At 40.3% G+C, this 19,868-nt stretch overlaps 1 protein-coding gene across 1 annotated transcript in view; it reads right to left on the bottom strand.

Annotated features, from left to right (window-relative positions):
• Nucleotides 1–19,868, bottom strand: part of Ube2g1 (ubiquitin conjugating enzyme E2 G1) — an 88,260-nt gene that overhangs the window by 19,543 nt on the left and 48,849 nt on the right. Inside the window, exons 2-4 of the mRNA XM_008855635.3 lie at nt 13,929–14,031; nt 5,259–5,356; nt 2,159–2,337 (exon numbers count right to left, since the gene is read on the bottom strand). Of these exons, the coding sequence (XP_008853857.1) occupies nt 2,159–2,337; nt 5,259–5,356; nt 13,929–14,031 (380 nt within the window). The remainder of the gene's footprint in view (nt 1–2,158; nt 2,338–5,258; nt 5,357–13,928; nt 14,032–19,868) is intronic.

Raw genomic sequence — 19,868 nt, forward strand, 5'->3', positions numbered from 1 at the left:
CAAGGCCAGCCTGGTCTACATAGTGAGTTCCAGGACATCTGGGGCTACAGGGAGACCAGGCTTCAAAAAGACAAAAATAAATAAAAATAATAAAATAAAACATTGAGCAAAAGAAGAAGGAGCAGCATAGAGAAGTCCCAGTAGAAACAGAAAAAAACAGCCCATGAAATAAAATCCTAGAGAAGCTAAATTTGGAAATAGCAAACAAGAAAAATCTAAGAAGTAGGGCTGAAAATCAATTAATTAAAAGACTCTTGGTCGCCGGGCGTGGTGATACAAGCCTTTAATCCCAGCACTCTGGAGGCAGAGGTAGGCGGATCTCTGTGAGTTCAAGGCCAGCCTGGTTGGACAGCTGGGGCTACAGGGAGACCCTGTCTCAAAAAGACCAAAAAAAAACAAAAAAAAAAAAAAAAAAAAGATTCTTGGTCAGTATGTATGGCAAAGTGCATAGGGTTCAGTGGAGGGATGAGGGAGGATGGATGGAGGAGGGGGTCTGGATTTGAGTGGAAAACGTATGAAATTTAAAAAGCTCAATAATAAGCCAGGCGTGGTGGTACTTGGCTGTAGTCCCAGCACTTGGGAGGCAGAGGCAGGTGGATCCCTGTGAGTTCAAGGCCAGCCAAGTCTACATAGTGAGTTCCAGGACAGCTGAGGCTACAGGGAGACCCTGTCTCAAAAACAAAAAAGATCAATAAAAAGAAAGAAAGTTTCTTGGGTGGGGGGGCTAGACAGATGGCTCAGTGGTTAAGAGTACCGGCTGCTCTTACAGAGGAACTGGGTTCGGTTCCCAGCACCAACAAGGTGGCAAACAACCGTCTTCATTAACTCCAGTTCCAGGGGAACCAATGCCCAATTCTGACCTCCATGGGTCCTGTACAATATGAGTACACTTACATACATGTAGGCAATACACTTATACACATAAAAAATACAAAAATTTTTTTGAAAAAGTCTCTTGCCAGGAATGATGGCACACACCTTTAATCACAGTGGTCAGGAGGCAGTCAGTTATATCTCTGTGAGATCAAGGGTAACCTGGACTACATGGTGAGTTCCAGGCCAGCTAAAGGGAGACCCTGTCCCAAAATGACCAAAATAAGTCTCTGTACTCAACATTCCCCCGACCATTATCCAAACTTTTAAAATATATACCTAAAAGAATAAAATGTGCATTTTTTATAAACCCACCAAAGAATACTATATAATTAGAGATGGTGCTGTGAGTACTGGTTCCAAAAGTAGTTGTTTCTTCATTTTGGCTGGGGATGCTGAGACAGGCAAATCCCTGAAGCTCTATGGTCATCCAGCCTAGCTGAATCAATGAGCTTCGAGTTCTTTAGAGACCCTGTCTAAAAAACTAAGGTGGAGAGCACACACCTTAAATCCTAGCACTTGAAAGGTAGGTAGTCTCTAAGTTTGAGGCCAGCCTGATCTATGTAGTGAATTCTAAGCCAGCCAGAGCTATATAGTGATAGTCCCTGTCCCCCAACACCCACACACACACACCAAAAAGGTGGAAAGTGATTAAAGATACTTATTGTCAATCCCTGGCCTACACATGCAAACAAGCACCTAGATGTACATATACACAAGTACACAAAACACAGACATAGACACACACAGATTCTAAGAGTAGACACACAGAGATTCTAAGAGTAGATTCTAAGTGCTTTAACCACAAAGTCATGAGGTGATGCTGTTAATTAGTCCAAGTCAGCCATTCCATAATGTGTATGTATTTAAACATGCTAAATTATTTCTGTTAAAAAATAGGGATATGGGGCTGACGAGATGGCTCAGTGGTTAAGAGCACTGACTGCTCCAGCAGAGGACTCAGGTTCGATTCCCAACACCCACATGGTAGTTAACAACTATCTATAGCTCCAATTCCAGGAGATCTGACATCTTCTTCTGACCTCCATGGGCACTGCACAACATAGGTGCACTTATACACATGCAGGCAATAGACTATACACATAAAATAAAAATAAATTAGTAAAAATTAAAAAATTAAAAATAGAAATATTAAACAGAGTACACACACACACACACACACACACACACACACACACATACACACAAATTTCAAGTTGAATTTTATTAAGACAGAGAAAGGGGAAAAGACTGGAGGTAGCTCTGGGGGAAGCAAACATCTTACCGCAGCATCAACATTAGCAGGCGAGTCTCCATTAGGGTCTGCCAGCATCGAAATGACACTAATCATGATGGTTTCCACAGTATGGATAGGCAACCAGCGTTCCTCTGGCTTCTCATAGCCATATTTATCTTCGCCAGGCTCATGAAGAATAGAAATGCACACATCACCATTTTTATCAACTGTAAAATTAGAGAATAAGAATTAATATAATTGGTGGAACAAAATATCATACTGATCCACACAGTACATGTATAAAACTTTTATTTTACTTATATGTAGACTTCCCAAATGGTAGAGGATGACAATGAGGGGGTTAACTCAGTGGTAGAGTGCTTGCCCAGCAAGCACAGAGTCCTAGGGCTCTACCTCTAGCATCCCATAAATCAGGTGACTCATGCCTGTAATGCCAGAACTCAAGAGGTGGAGGCAGGAGTTAAAGGCCATCCTTAGCTACACAGTAAGAATGAGGCCAGCCTGTAATAAATGAGACTTTATCAAAAGAAAGGGAGGGAGGGAAAGTATATATACCATTATCTAAACTCAAAATCTTTTACCATTATTTCAAGTAGTCAAGTTTTGTTTAAAATAAGTCTTTAGCATTAATACTTAGATACTAAATATTTGTCAACATGATTTTTAATTGTTATTGTGGTGAAATCGGCACAGCATGAAATTTACAATTTCAACTATTTCTGTGACACGCAATTATATCTACCACTCATTTTCCCTAATTGAAACTCTGTATTCAAAAACAAACTCTTCACTTTCCCTGTAATTCCTAAGGCCCTGGGACCCCAAGCCCCTTCCTCTCTATTGAAGAATCTCATAAAGCAGAATCACACATTTTGTGCCTGACACAGTTCTCCTAGGATAATAAAATGTCTTCAAAGGTTCATCCATTAAATGGATGGGAGACAACATTCCTACATTCCGAGATCACGTTTCCAAGGTCAGAATTAAAATCATGCCAAATCAACCTTTCCTTTGATTGAAAGGAAATGGGTCATCCTGTAGCTCCAGCTAGCCTGAAACTTGCTATACAAACAAAGCTGGCCTCAATATAGTGGAGATCTGAAATTACTTCCAGAATGCTGGAACCAAAGGCAAGCACTAGCACACCCAGCCAAGCCCCTCCACCATTATAATTTTTGACAGCCTCTAAAATTCACCTATTTGATGTATACAATTTAATGGTGTCTGTCTGAGTGATACAATCACAACCACACTGAATACTAGAAAACTTTCATGAAAACACTGTACCACTAAGAATCACTCCTTACTTTCCCCCAATATCCTTCCTTTCCTAGGAAACCAGTACTATACTTTGAATCTACAGTTGGCTATTCTAGACATTTCACTTAAATGAAATTACCAAGTGATCTTCTTAGGGTGGCTTTACTTAACACCATGTTTCCAGGGTTTATCAACATCTCCTTCCCTCCCTCCTTCCTTCCTTTCTTTCCTTCCTTCCTTCCTTCTTTTTTTTTTTTAATTATCTACTTACCAAATGGGGATGCTGGGAATTGAAGTTGTGTCCTCTGTAAAAGCATTACCAGTTCTTAACCACTAAGCCATCTTTAGACTGTCAATACTTCTTATGTTGCCAAATTATATTACATTATATGTATCTGCTACATTAAAAAGTATTTTATAAGTCAGGTGCTGTGGCACACGCCTTTAATCCCAGCTCTCGGGAAGCAGAGGCAGGCGGATCCCTGTGAGTTCAAGGCCAGCCTGGTCTATATAGTGAGTTTCAGGGCAGCTGGGGCTACAGGGAGACCCTGTCTCAAAAAGACCAAAAAATATATATATATTTATTTATTATTTTATTTTATGTGTATATGCATGTATTGTCTGCATGTATGTAAGTGCACCCATGTCATGCAATGCCCATGGAGGACAGAAGAGGCAGTCGGATCCCATGAAACTAGAGTTATGGATAGTTAGGTGTTAGCTGCCATATGGGTGCTGGGATTCAAACCCAGGTCTTCTACAAGAATTAACAGTGTTCTTAGCCACTGAGTCATCTCTCCAGCCTGTATCTGCTACATTTTGTTTTCCTGATGAACTGGTACTATTGCTACTTTTGGGGTAATAGGAATGGTGCTGCTATGAATTAGATATTGGAACACGTCTTTTCAATTTTCTTAGGTATATTTGTACCCAGGGTTAGGTAAGATGTATGCACCACCACACCCATTTTATGCAATGCTGAGGATCAAATCCAGTACTTGAGCACTCTACCAACTGAGCTATTATCCCCAACCAAGAGACCCCATCTTTAAAAGATTAAAAATTAAAAATAGGGCCAGGTGCAGTGGTGACACGCCTTTAATCCCAGCACAGAGGCAGGCAGATCTCTTGTTGAGTTCAAGGCAGGCCTGGTTTACATCATAGTGAGTTCCAGGTCAACTGGGGCTAAAAGGAGTTCCTATCTCGAAAATATGAAAAAAAAAAAAGGATGTCTTGGCTGGGCATGGTGGCACACACCTTCAGTCCCAGGCAGAGGCAGGGGGATGTCTGTCTAGCCTGGTCTACATAGTAAGTTCCAGACTAGCTGGGGCTACAGGGAGACCCTGTCTCAAAAAGACCAAAACAAGAATGAAAAAATAGCTCCATAATTCTGTACTCCTACCACCATAGGCATGTCATGGCACACATGTTCTTCTTCCCAAATACACATACACACATAAATAAGTAAAAATAAATAAATAATAATAAAGACACGTACTGTGTTAGCTCATGCCTGTAAGTCAAGTACTCAGGAGGCTAAGGCAGGATCACCCTAAGTTCAAGGTTAGCATGGGCTATATACATAATGATTTCCAGACCAGGCTAGCATAAACAGTGAAATTCTGTCTCTCAAAAACTGCCACTCCCTCTCCTCAAAAAAAGGGGAAAATTACATAAATAAATAAAAAATAACCTTTCTATTTGATTGCTGTCACTCTTTTTAAGAGTCTAGTACAAGGTCATATGCTCTACAAACTGAAATTCCAAAGCAATTTCACTGAAAATGATATCTTTCTTAGTGCATTTGAACTCTTTAGTGGTAAGTCATCATATTTGCAAATCTAAAAGTAAAACCAGAAAAACTTACCATTTGGGTGCCAGATTTCTGTAATGAATTTCATTTTTGGAGGCCGGAGAGGATAATCTTTTGGGAAAGTGAGATGAGCTTTAAAAACACCACCTTCACTGGAAAAAAGAAAAGCAAGTTCTTGCCTATAAATTACTCTTTAAAAGTATATAGACAAATAAAAACAAGAGTGCAGGATATAATACAAAAATTGATGACATATAATCTTGAGTCCCTGTGTATACAGTTTTTTAAAAATATTTTAGTATTTTTAATTTATGTGTATGAGTGTATTGCCTACATATATGTGAGTACACCCGTGTTGTGCAATGCCACAGAGGTCAGAAGAGGACATTGAATTCCCCTGGAACTGGAGTTAAGGACGGTTCGTAGCTGCCATGTGGGTGCTGGGAATCGAACCCTGGTCCTTTGCAAGAGCAGTCAGTGCTCTTAACTGCTGAGCCATCTCTCCAGCCCCCAAGTCCCTGTGTACACAGTTTTATAAACTATCACAAATGCTTTTTTAAACTCTCAAGAAGGCTAGTAAACCCTGGTTTCAAACTATCATTCTTTTCTCAGTTCTGGCCAGTCTTCTTTCAGTTACTCAAACACATCAAGCTTTTTCTCATTTCAAACTTTAGGTATACTCTGTTGTTCTCTGTCTGAGAGCAGATGTGCCAGTTCTATCATCCACTTATTTATTAATTTCATCATACAATAAATATTTAGCACTTAATGTATCAAACATTAGGAGTTTAACAATAAAAACACAAACTCTCAGGAAGTTCATATTCTATTGACTGTCCAGAGCGGTCCCTGAGAGAGACCTTTCTACAACAATGATACTGTTCTATGTTTGTGCTATCCAATATGTATCTACTAACCATGTGTTTTATGGTTTGTGTCCTGGTTAGCTTTTACTGTCAACTTGACCTAACCTATAGTCATCTGGGAAGAGAGAACCTCAACTGAAGAAATATTTCCATCAGATTAGCCTGTGGCCATGTCTGTGATAGAATGTCTTGATTGATGATAGGTATGGCATGTCCATGCCACTGTGAACAGCACAGTGCCTAAGCAGGTAGGCCTAGGCTATATAATAAGCAACTTGAGGGCTGGAGAGATGGCTCAGTGGTTAAGAGCACTGACAGTTCTTGCTAACAACAGTCCCTAAATCCAGTCCCAGGGGATCTGAAGCCCTCTTCTGACCTCTACAGGCACTGTATGACATGGGTGTGCTTACATACATGCAGGCAATACACTCATACACAAAAAATAAAAATAATACTTTTTAAAAGAAGCAAGTCGGGCATGGTGGCGCACTCCAGTAGTCCTAGCACTTGGGAGGCAAAGGCAGGTGGATCTCTGTGAGTTCAAGGCCAGCCTGGTCTACATAGTGAGTTCCAGGACAGCTGGGGCTACAGGGAGACCCTGCTTCAAAAAGACCCCCCCCCCTAAAAGAAGCAAGTTGAACATGAGCCAGTAAGTAAGCCAGTGAGCAGATTCCTCCATGGTTTTTGCTTCTGTTCCTTCCTTTAAGTTCCTCCCCTGATTTTTCTCAATGATGGAGTTTAAGTTTAGGCCAAACAAACTTTTTCCTCTCCAACTTGCTATTAACAGTGCTTTTATCAAAGCAACAGAAAAAAACACTAGAACAGCTTGTAAAACTGAGCAACTGACTTTTAAAGTTTAACTTTAACAGCTACTTGGGGCTAGTGACTGCTATATCAACACTGCAATTGCAGATCAATGCCATTTAACTGTGAATAATTTTCTTTTTGACATTTAACTACATGTTGGGGTCAGAGGACAACTTAAGGAAATCAGTTGTTTCCTTCTACGCTGTGAGTTCTAAAGATCAAACTCAGGACATCAGACTTGGCAGCACCTACCTTTATCCATGGAGGAATCATTCTTAATCATTTAAGACAACAATAGAAGTTGTATCTATTACCAACTAAAGCCATAGAGATCAAGTCAGTCTTAAAAGGCAAAAATGGGAGCTGGAGAGATGGCTTAGTGGTTAAAAACACTAGCTGTTCTTGCAGAAGACCCGGGTTCGAATGCTAGCACCCACATGGCAGCTAACAACTGTCTGTAACTCCAGGCCCAGGGGATCCGACAGCCTTTTCTGACCTCCATGGGCATTGCCCAACACAGGTGCACTTACCTACATGCAGGCAATACACGTATACACATAAGATGAAAATAATAAAATTTAAAAAAATTTTTTTTAAGTTTAAAAAGAAAAGCAAAACTCATTCAATTTCATGTCTTACAGGGTTTACAATGAATTCAATATTGTATAACTGTATTAATTCAACTGTGAACCTAAAAATTTTATAGCCACTTTTGAAAGAGATGTATCTTTGCTCTGGAAATTGTTATTAAGTATGTTAAAGCTGTAATGAAACGTTTCTTCTAAAAAATATATACACACATATATATATAAAAAAAACAAACAAAACCAAAATGAGCCAGGCATGATGGCGAACACCTTTGATCCCAACGCTCAGAGGCAGAGGCAGGCAGATCTCTGTGAGTCTACATAGCGAGTTCTAGGCCAGCTGTGGCTACAGGGAGACCCTGTCTCAAAAAGACCAAAAAAAAAAAAAAGCAAAAATGATTCAATGGTAAGGTACACCTGTCATCTCAGCACTCAAGAGATCAAAAGTCCAAGGTCAGTCTGGGATGTACAGGAAGACTCTCTCTCAAAAAGGTGTGTGTTAGCCAGGCCTGGTGGCGCACACCTTTAATCCCAGCACTTGGGAAGCAGAGGCAGGTGGATCTTTGTGAGTTTGAGACCCTGTCTCAAAAAAAAAGACCAAAAAAAAAAAGGTGTGTGTTGTAGGCTGGAGCTACTGTTCAGTGGTTAAGAACATTTACTGCTCTTTCAGACAGCCCAAGTTTGCTTCCCAAAACCCACATGGCAGTTAGCACCCATCTTTAACTCCAGTTCCAAGGGATCCAATGCCGTTTTCTGAACTCCATAGACACCAGACACACACATGGTACAATTACATACAGGCAAAACACTGGCACACATAAAACAATGAATAACGTTGTTTTTTTTTTTTTTGTCTTTTTGAGACAGGGTCTCCTTGTAGCCCCAGCTGTCCTGGACTCACTATGTAGACCCGGGCTGGCCTCGAACTTACAAAGATCCACCTGCCTCTGCCTTCCAAGTGCTGAGATTAATCAGAGATGTATGCCACCACGCCCGGCTGAATAACATTTAAAAAAAATAGAAGCAGGCAGATCTCTGTGAGTTCACGGTTAACCTGGTCTACAAAAGGAGTTCCAGGCCCGCTGGGGCTACAGGGAGACCCTGTCTCAAAAAGACCAAAAAGGTAAAAAAAATTTATTTTTCTTCTTTTATGTGTATGAGCGTACTGCCTGCATGTATATAAGTGTACCCACATCATGCAACGCCCACGGAGGTCTGAAGAAGGTGTGGGATCACCTGGAGCTCGAGTTACAGGTGACTGTTAGCAGTCAAGTGGGTGCTGGGACCAAACCCTGGTCCTCTCCAAGGGCAGCCAGTGCACTTAGATGGCACTGAGCCATCTCTCTAGTCCTATAAAATCTTTTTTTTTTTTTTTTTTTTTTTTTTTAAAAAAATTAGTGTGTGTTGGACTGGTGAGTTGGCTCAGCCTGATGATCTGAATTTCATCCCAGAATCTACCTATGAATAGAGGTAGATTGTCCTCTGACCTCCCTATATGTAGAGCAGCTTGAGTGCACACACACATACAAATAGTATATTTTAAAAATTTTAATGAAGTAGTTCATTACTATCAAATATTTCCAAATATTAGGAAAGAGCACCTGGGCTATCTACTAAGAAGTTACCACCTTGATTATACAACTTTGGTAAAAGCAGTAAGAAATAGGAAGCAGAGCAAGCCTGGTCTACATAGTGAATTCTCAGTCAGCTGAGGGCTACAGGGAGACCATCTCAAAAGGTAGTAAGAAAAGTTTCATGGAATCCAATGCTCTCTTCTGGCATCCCTGGACACGTGGTCCACATAAATTCATTCAGACACACAAACATAATGAATGATTTTTTTTTTTTTTTCTGGTCTTTTTGAGACATGGTCTCCTTGAAGCCCCAGCTGGCCATGAACCCACTATGTAAACTAGGCTGGCCTCGTACTCACAGAGATCCACCTGCCTCTGCCTCTTAAGTGCTGGGATTAAAGGTGTGCACCACTACATCCAGGCAGGAGCGCGCGTGTGCGCGCGTGCGTGCGTGCGTGCATAAGCCAAAGAACAGCCCTGGGTGCCAGTCATCCAATCAAACAAGAGTCTCTCAGTCTCTCAGGCATGTGCTCTCTCTCTCTCTCTCTCACTTTTTTTTTTTTCTTATTTTTTTGAGATAGGGTCTCCCCATAGCCCCAGCAGGCCTGAAACTTACTATGTGGACTAGGCAGGCCTTGATCTCATCAAGATCCCCCTGCAGGCCTCTAGAGTTTCATTTTTGTTCACCACTGTGCACATCAGGCTACAGGTGGCCCACAAGTTTCTAGGGATGTATTTCCACTTCCCATCTCACTACAGGACTATTAGGATTATTGACATGCATGTGTTACTGTGCCTTACATGGGTTCTGGAGATTTGAACTCAGGTTCTCATACTTGCGTATCAAGTGCTCAATCCACTGAGCCACCTTCCCAACCTGACGCATGAATGTTGGGAAGCCACAAATACAGGAAAATAGCCAAGACTATATGTAAGAAGACGTCAGAACAGCTGCCACAAAGTCCCTGCACTTTGACTGGTAAGGCTACGCCTTGACAATATGAAGTAAAGTTGCCCAGGTCACTCAACTTTGGTTGATTAGACTCATTCAAAAGAGGGCATTGGAATTGCAGTTACAGATGGTTATTTTCTGCCATATAGGTGCTAGGAACTGAACCCAGGAGTAAAGCCAGTGCACTTAACCACTGAGCCATCTCTTCAGTCCAAAATGCCAAATTTATATAATAATGTTGCCCTAAAGATTTAGCGCAAACAACTTTCTTCTTCTTCCTCCTCCTCTTTTTCTTTTTTGAGATAGGGTCTTACCATGTAGCCCTGAGTGGCCTGTAATTCCCTCTGTATATCCACCTGCCTCCCAAATACTAGGATTAAGGCATGTACCACCACACCCAGCAAAAAAAAATTTTTATAGACTCCCTTCCCATGTTACCAGGGGAAATTCTACCCCTCTAACCCCCCACCAAGGAAAAACTCAATAGCAGCCAATCTGTGGGTGTGCAAACTACCAACAGTCAAATTAGCACAGAAGAATATTCCCAAACCTCATAGGGCAAAATAACATAGGAAATTAAACATATTTACTGTGTTTCAAACACAAAGATGTAACTATGATGAGGGGCTGGTGAGATGGCTCAGTGGTTAAGAGCACTAGCACTGACTGCTTTTGCAGAGGACCAGGGTTCAAGTCCCTGAATCCACATGGTGGCTAACAACCATCTATAACTCGAGTTCCAGGGGAGCCAATGCCTTCTCCTGACCTCTGAGGGCGCACTTACACATGAAGGCAATACACTTATACACATAAAATGAAAATAATAAAATTTTTTAAAAACATGTAACTAATAAGTAAAATGAACATTATCTATCAATGAATTCAAAATATCTCACATTATATAAACTAATAGCACAATTTATCATGATGTTAAAAAGACATATGCAACCAACTGTTGAACATTTGAAAAGTTTGGGAAACCTAGGTCATGTTTCTGTCATTGAGACCTACTTTATGGTTTCAGTTTTTACATGAAAAAAATGGTAGTTGAGTAAGGCACATGCCTGTAATCCTAGCACTAGAGAGGGTAAGGGAAGATAGTAGCTGAATTTAAGGTAGCCTAGGTGATACATGGAGACTGTTTCAATTAAAAACTAATCTGCTTATTGGGGTTGGGGATATAGTTCAGTGATAAGGTGCTTGCCTAGGGTTTGAGGTCCTCTGACAGATTACCAACACTATACTCTATGGATGATTGTTAGGAACCAAACCTGGGTCCTCTATAAAAATAGCCAGTGCTCTTAACAGCCGAGTCATCTCTCCAGCCCCACAAAAATTTGTTCTTTCTGAGAAATGGCCTCCCTGTAGCCCCAGCTAACCTGGAACTTGTTATATAGTCCAGGCTTGTCTTGATCTCACAGAAATGTGCCTGCCTCAGCCTCCAGAGTGCACAGATTAAAGGCATGCACCATCACACCTGGCTCACAAAAATCTATTCTTAACAGCCATAGAAATGTTCAATATTAGAATGGTAATAAAAATTTTATGTTAAGATGAGTATGACTAAATAAATGCTAATGGTAACTGTGTGGGAAATGTACTGTCCTTCTTATCAAAGGATTAAGTAAGACAAAAGCATATAAAATAAAAACTGCAAAGCCACTTGGCAGAAACTCAAATTCCTCTCAGGTCAGCACTTTCTGAAATTAAAATATAAGTTCAAGGTTCTACTTGGTGCTGAAAATTGTATTCTGCTTATCAACTTCTGAGTTCTCATGACTTAAGAGTAAAGCATAGGACCCCCTTGCGTTAGGAATAAAAACCCAGTGGGACCTCTGCAGGTATGCTTGCCTGCTTGATTTGAGATGATGAAACACCCTTCTGCAGAAGTAAAACTTTTTGTTTTCTCAAAACACTCTGGATTTTTTAGTCATTTTCTTAACAGCCAACAGTCTTAAAGTGACACTGGAATGTAACAGTAACTGGCTACATTGACTGCAAATACTGTTGAGTTCTCTCTTGCTGACTAAATGAAGGTTAGTTATATCATCACAGAGTATACTCAATTTTATAAAATTTTGGTACAGTAACTTTTGTTTTAGGGTGTTGGGGCTTGAACTCAGGGATGTGTGCATCCTAAGCATGCCTCTACTGCTGAGTTACCTCTGCAGTCCATGCTATGAAGGTGAACGAACCACTGAGGTGTGAGTACCACCAAAGCCCATACTAATTTATACTCAATTCCTTGCTTCTACTGGAGCAACTATAAAAAAAAATCACTAACTTCCTTGCAGTTAAGTAAACAAACATTTTTAAGGAACTATTGAGTACTTAATGTTCTGTATCATTTTAAAAAGCTTCCACTGACAAGTCTTTCCTTTCCACATAGTCCTTGCATCATTCTAGGTACTATTCTCAGAACCAGTCTCAGGCCCATGCTCTTCTTCCTCAAGCAAGGGTTACAGATCTCAGAAAGACACTATGTGGAAGAAGTGGTCAGTGTCATTACTCCTCACTCCAGAGGAATGGCCAGAAATGTATCTGCTATTCACATCCCATATCAAAAGCCAACATTTTTAGGAACATTCTGAAAAGTAGAATACCAAAACCTACAACAGGGGCTGTGGACAGATAATGGTTAAGAGAACGTGCTGCTTTTGCAGAGGACCAGGGTTCTGTTCCCAGCATTTACATGGTGGCTGGGAGCCACCTCTAATTTCAATTTCATGAGATCCAACACTCTCTAGTGGCCTCCACAGGTACCAGGCACACAATGTGCACTTACATACATACTAGTAAGCAAAACATTCACACACATAAAACAAAAATCTAGGCAGGCGTGGTGGCAAATGCCTTTAACCCCAGCACGTGAGAGGGAGAACTCTGAGTTCTAAGCTAGCCAGGGCTATATATATGGTGAGACCCTACCTCAAAAACAAACAAAAAACCCACAATAAAATGGGGATTATTAAGGAAAAGAATGGTATTATAAAGTGAACCTTTTGGAAGTAGTCTCTCGTTTATACCATGCTACATATTCTGAGCTAACTGGGTGAATCTCCTGTCTCTAGCTCGAATCTTATCACAGGAGTGCTAGGATCACAGTCATAGGCCACTGCATTGGGCTCCAGGGATTGAGCTCAGGTTGCCAGGTTTATAGGGCAAGTGCTTTTAACAGGAAAAGTCATCCCAGGCCAGCTCTTGCTCTTTTCTCTTAATATACTTTTTGGCTAGGTATGGTGGCACATGGCTTTAATCCCAGCATTCTGGAGCCAGAAGCAGAAACAGGCCCATTTCTGTGAGGCCAGCCTGGTCTACATAGTGAGTTCCAGGAGACCCAGGGCTATGAGACCCTGCCTCAAAAAGACAAAAATAAATGAGTAAGAGAAAAGTCACCATTAGTTTATTATAGAGCCAGAACACCTTGGTTTTTTTGTTTTGTTGTTTTTTTTACCTGATAATGTATTCTGGGGAGCCCAGATTACAAAATCATTAAAAACTATTTTAAATATTTTTTATTTATTATTATTTATGTGTATGAGTATATTGCCTACATGTATGTAAATACACCCATGTCATGCAATGACCACAGAGGTCAGAGGAGGACATCAGATCCCCCGGAACCTGGAGTTATGGGTGGTTGTTATCTGTCATGTGGGTGCTGGGAACCAAGCTCTGGTCTTCTGGTCAGTGCTCTTAACCACTGAGCCATCTCTCCAGTCCCTACTCCAGCTTTCTTAAGACAGTACTGTACACAATATGTCCTGTATAAAAATCTCCCAGAGAAAGAAGAATTTTTTTAAAAAGGAGAGAAGGGGGAGGTGCTGGAGAAGATTTCCCAGAGCAGGGCATGGTGATACACACCTTTCCTTTAAAAAATTTTAATTTCGGTAATTAAAGGGGCTCCTTTTTGAAGATGTCAGTTTCAAAATACTTACTACAGTGTATCTGGAGGACCAATAATAAGGACTTCCCATCGATAGAGATCATTGTCATCTATTAAACCTGCTGAAAATCCTTCCACTGGATTTTTGTTGAGTTCTGTGGAAAAAGAAAAGTCCAATCAAAACTTTCAGATAAATTACAGAACTTGAACATTAATTTTATAAATTCTAAACTATCAAAACACTGCCAAATGACCAAAATATTTCTGTACTACAAGGAAGCCATGGGTAACGCAAACTATCCAGAAGATGGACCTCTATAGTCCTCTAGTCTTCCCACATCTACTCTGGTGTCCAGTCAAGCACTTGCTATTCTAGAGAACTTGTTAAGATGTAAATACCCAGTCGGGCATGGTGACACAGGCCTTTAATCCCAGCACTTGATACACAGAGGCAAGAGTTCAAGGCCAGCTTGGTCTACATAGTTGAGTTCCAGACCAGCTGGGGCTACTGGGAGACCCTATTTCAAAAAAGATTTGAGAGAGAGAGAGAGAGAGAGAGAGAGAGAGAGAGAGAGAGAGAAATACCCAAGATCCTTCTTCAGAGATTTTTGTTCAGGAAAAACCAAAAGTCAATCAAAAAATAAGTCTTTGCTATAGCTTTTAGGCAATACTTTCAGAAACTTAGTAACAAAGCACCTAACAACATCTTTTCATTGGAACTGACTTGAGCTTTACCAAGTCTTTCTTACACTAACATCAGTATATTTAAGTATATATTATTTGGCATGATGCCTACAGATAGGTATGTCCATCTTCAGGTGGTATTCCTGTGAGGCTCATCAACACTCAGCATGGGGAAAAAAGAGGCTCTATCTCTTCTGCTTGTGTGTGTTGACTCCTTATCAACAGCTTTCAACAGGAGAAGCTTTCTAAGAATAGCTGTTGCTTACAGAAATGGCAACAGTATTATGAGATTTTTCTCTTCAAAACAGTGTTCTGAGAGAAAATGGATAATGTGGGTCAGGGGTAAAAAAAAAAAAAAAGAACAGAGGCAAGAAATTAGTGAAGTAGGGAAACAAAGATCATCAAGGAGCAGGTGAGAAGGGGCACAAAGCCTGAACAATTTAGAGACAAAACTTTATAATAAAGTAATGACTGTGACAGCGGAGGATCACATAAATCTCCAAATAGTTTTTAGGAGGTTTAACTGGTGAACTGAACTTAAAACTATATAATCTCGTAAGTACTAATATGCCATGACAATTGAACCCACAACCACAATTATGAAAGTATATCACTAGCAAAACTATTTATTGTTTTACTTGCCAAGAGAGTTGAGGGCTAATGGTTCAGATTTGGAAATGAGGCCAAAACTTGTGTAAGAGGAGCAGTTCAGAAAGGACTTGCCAGGAATCTGAGCACTCAGGTACATGATTCTCATATAACACCTGCTATCATCCTCAAGTCAGGCCATCTAATCATAGAAGCAAGTGTAATACAACACAGAATACTATAAAATGCCGAACAAAGTATGCTTGTAACTGAGAAGGTAGTAATTTTTAAGCAATGAGATGGAACTTTCAACAACTAGGATTTCATACACTGATATCAGGTCCATCTTCATTTGTCAACCTAACTGGGTTTGGAATCACCTAGGAAACATGTACCTAAGCATGTCCGAGGATGTTTCCAGAGCAGTTTAACTAAAGAGAAAAGATTCATCCTGAATTTATGTGATGCCATCCTATGGGCTGGGGTCCAATACTGCATAAAAAGGAAAAAGAGAGCAAACAGCACCAGCCCACCTCTCTCTCCGTCCCCTCCCTTCTTTCTCTCCCTCCCTTCCTCTCTCTCTGTCCTAACTATAATCAGGAAGGACCAGCCATCTCACACTCCTACCACCATACCTTCCTAGATGTAATGTACTACATTCCATTGAATCATAAACTGAAATAAACCTTTCTTCCTTAAGTTGCTTTTATCAAGTATTTTGTCATAGAAACATGAAAACAATTAAATGCACACCCCAACATACCAACCAAACTAATAAAGCAAAGAATGAAAAAGGATATTTTTTAACTTTTAAGAGAAAATTTTTAAAAAATATTTTATTTTTATTTTACGTGTATGAGTGTATTGCCTGCGTGTATGTGAGTGCATTTGTGTCATGCAATGCCTCGGAGGTCAGAAGAGGGCTTCAGATTCCCTTGGAACTGGAGCTAAGGACAGTTTGTAGCCGCCATGTGGGTGGTGGGAATTGAACCCGGGTCCTCTGCAAGAGCAGTCAGTGCTCTTAACCACTGAGCCATCTCTCTAGCCCCAAGAAGATTTTTTTTTTTTTCATTACAGCAGCATTGACATATTCAATAACAATTTCCAGAGCTCAGATGCACCTTCTTCAAAATTGGGAGATTTTTTTTTTAAGTCTAATAGGCAGAGCAAAATTATAAACAGCTAAACTGAGTACAACATCTTAAAGCACAAGGTGTGTATTTTTACTTTTAAGTAGCTTTTTAAAGATTTTTTTTAAAGATGAAACTGGAGAGATGGTTCAGTGGCTAAGAGCACTTACTGCTCTTCCGGAAGACTCAGGTTTGGTTCCTAGCACCCACATGGCAGCTAACAACTGTTGAAATTCCAGTTCCAGGGCAATCTGATGCCTTGTTCTGACCTCCGTGGGCACTGCACAGTGCTGGTGCACTTCCACACATGCAGGCAATACACTCATATACATAAAATAAAAATAAATTAGCCGGGTGTGGTAGGCACGCCTTTAATTCCACCACCTGGGAGACAGAGGCAGGTAGATTTCTGTGAGTTCAAGGCCAGCCTGTTCTATAGTGAGTTCCAGGCCACCTGGGGTTACAGGTAGACCCTGTCTCAAAAAGACAAAAAAGAAAGTAGATGTGATGACTTCAGTAAGTTTAAAAGATACTTTAATAAATGATGAAAAGGTTTTGAAATTAGCGCTAATCGCTGAATAACTTGTAAATACATACTAACCAGCACTGAATAGTATACTTGATGATATATATTTAATAAGTGTATACTGTGTGAACTTCATCACACTTTTAAAAAAATATTTTATTATTTTTATTTTATGTGCATGAGTGTACTGCCTGCATGTATGTAGTGCACCTGTGTCATGCAATGCCTGTGGAGGTTAGAAAGGGCGTTGGAGTCCCTGGAACTGGAGTTATGGACAGTTGTTAGCTGTCATGTGGGTGCTGAGACCAAACCCTGATCCCCTGCAAGAGCAGCCAAGTACTCTTAGCTGTTGAGCTCTCTCTCCAGCCCGCCATCTCACTTTTTAAAATGACACAAAGCTACTAAAATGAAACATGGGAGAAGGTACTTGTTCAAAGAGTGAGAGGAGGAAACAATGAGTTTAGTTGTAAATACGAATAGTGTATACACATTATGTGAATGTTAGGGAGGGGATTTCATCCTACAGACTGAACCCAGAGCCTTCAGCAAGAGCTCTATCACTGAGCTATGTCCTCAGCAAAATACTGCTTTAAAAAATATATATCTAGGTTCAGTTCCCAGCACCCACATGGCAGCTAACAACCACTTGTAACTCAGTTCCAAGGGATCCAGTGCCCTCTTCTGCCCTTGCAGACATAGCACACACACAGTGCCCTTAAATAAATGCAGGCAAAATACTCATATACATAAAATAAAAATAAATCACAAAAATTTTAAGGAAATTAGATAATAATTATGACTTGGGGCTATGATTAATTTGATGACCATCACCCTAGGAGAAGCACAGGAATATAGAGGAGAGGGTACAACTGGAGGATTATAGGGACTATCAATATTTGGGAAGATGAAAAAAAGAGTGCACAAGTGACTGAAAAGGATACACCAAAGAAGAAACCAGGATATTTATAACAAAGAAGCCAAGGGATCTGTGGCAAGGAGAAAACAGTCAACAATGATAAACAAATACTTCTAAGGAATATGGGGGAGGGGTTCTATCTAAATTCAGTCCATGGAGTTCAGCAAGAAAGCCAAAACTGCCCTCAGCATAAACTGCTTCAGTATAATGAATGGTTAAAGTTAAATCCACACAAGCAACACTGAACTGAGAAAAAGAAGGTGAAATGGAAAACTACAAGTAAAATTTTGTTCTCAAAAGTTTGATGGTGAAAAGTATACTAAGTTTTTTTTTAAAGCAAGTTTTTTTTTTTTAATTTTGTTTTTTGAAATAGAGTCTTGCTATATAGATAGCCCTGATTGGCCTTAAACTTCTGTCTTCCTGCTCTGTACTAAGATCATAGGCATGTAGAAACTTGAGTTTTCTTTTGTTCTTGTAAAACAGGGTCTCATGTAGTCCAGGCTGGCCTTGAACTCCTAAACCTCTTTACCTTCACCTCCCAAGTGCTGGGATTAGTGCCATAGACGTTATACCTGTTTATGTCTGTAGCCTATTTAGAAGATAATTTTTCTTTACATATTCATGAGTGGAGGTGGCCTTCATGAGCAGGACATAAAATTCAACACTGACCGGTTTTATTTTGGCTTTTTTTTTTTTTTTTTTTCCAGTATTTTTGAGACAGGGTCCCCAGCTGACCTGGAACTCATGATGTAGACAAGGCTGGCCTTGAACTCAGAGAGATCTGCCTGTCTCTGCCTTCTAAGTGCTAGGACTAAAGGTATGCACCACCACACCCAGCAACAAGATATTTAAGAGCAGTTCAGCAGTAGTTTTAATTCAAATGGCAGTATACAATAAAGTACCCGTAAATAAAAGTCTAATTATGCTAGTACAAATAGAGCTTGGGTAAATCAGAAGAGGAAGCATGCAAAACAAATTGGAAGGCAAGGACATAAACAGCTTACAAACATTAAACACCCAGCCTACTCAAGCCACATTCTTTTTTTAAAAAAATCATTATTATTACTTTATGTGTAGGAGTGCATTGCCTGCATGTATGTGAGTACACCGTGTCGTGCAATGCCACGGAGGTCAGAAGAGGGCACTGGAGTTAAGGAAGGTTCATAGCTGCCATGTGGGTGCTAGGAATTGAACCCCAGTCCTCTGCAAGAGCGGTCAGTGTTCTTAACCGCTGAGCCATTTCTCTAGTCCCTTAAGTCACATTCTTAAACCAAAGGCCCACACTTGGGTTTGCATTTGTATTCCTAAAGTACTAGACAGGAACTGTGAATGCAGCCAACACAAAGACATGTCTGTTTTGTTTTGCTGGTCTTTTTAAGATAGGGTCTCCCTATAGCTCCAGCTGGCCTGAACTCACTATGTAAACCAGGCTGGCCTCAAACTCACAAGAGATCCACCTGCCTCTGCCTCCCAAGTGCTGGAACTAAACGTGTTCAACACCATACCAGGCAGGCATGTCTTTCTTGACTGTTACATGGAGACATCATTTAGAGGTTTTAGAAAGGGCTAAAGATCTCATTTTTGCTTACCTCATCATATACAACAAAACAAAACAAAAGTCCAAATGAGGCAAAATTAGTATCACTAGTATAAAGTAGGACACTGCTTCTCTTACACTCCCACTTTCTCTCTCCCAAAAGGAAGAAAGCCCGTGGGAAGAGACACAAGACAAACTAGAGGTGCTATTAATGACATGCTATACATGGTATCTATGTACTTTTCTCTGGATATTCTATACTCCAATTTTTAAGTGAGTAAATCCTAGCATGTCATACAACTGATAAGTAAATTATATGTGAATGCTATGAATCTAGAACCAGAGTGGATTACCACTCATGAATAAAAAGGAAACCAAAGACAAGGAATGCCCTTGAGAGTAATGATTTATAGTATTTAAGTAAAGGAAAATAATGCATGAACAGACTCACTAAGATATTCATTAGCAAAAGTAAGACTAAGAGCCAGATGTGGTGGCTTACCCCTATAATCCCAGCACTCAGGATCCTGAGGCAGGAGGATCACTGCAAGTTCCAGGTCAGCATGGGCTATAGAGGGGGACCTTGTCTCAGGAAAATTTTTTTTTTTTTT

This window comes from Nannospalax galili, unplaced genomic scaffold (genome assembly GCF_000622305.1).
Source record: "Nannospalax galili isolate Female #2095 unplaced genomic scaffold, S.galili_v1.0 scaffold888, whole genome shotgun sequence".
Taxonomy (NCBI): domain Eukaryota; kingdom Metazoa; phylum Chordata; class Mammalia; order Rodentia; family Spalacidae; genus Nannospalax; species Nannospalax galili.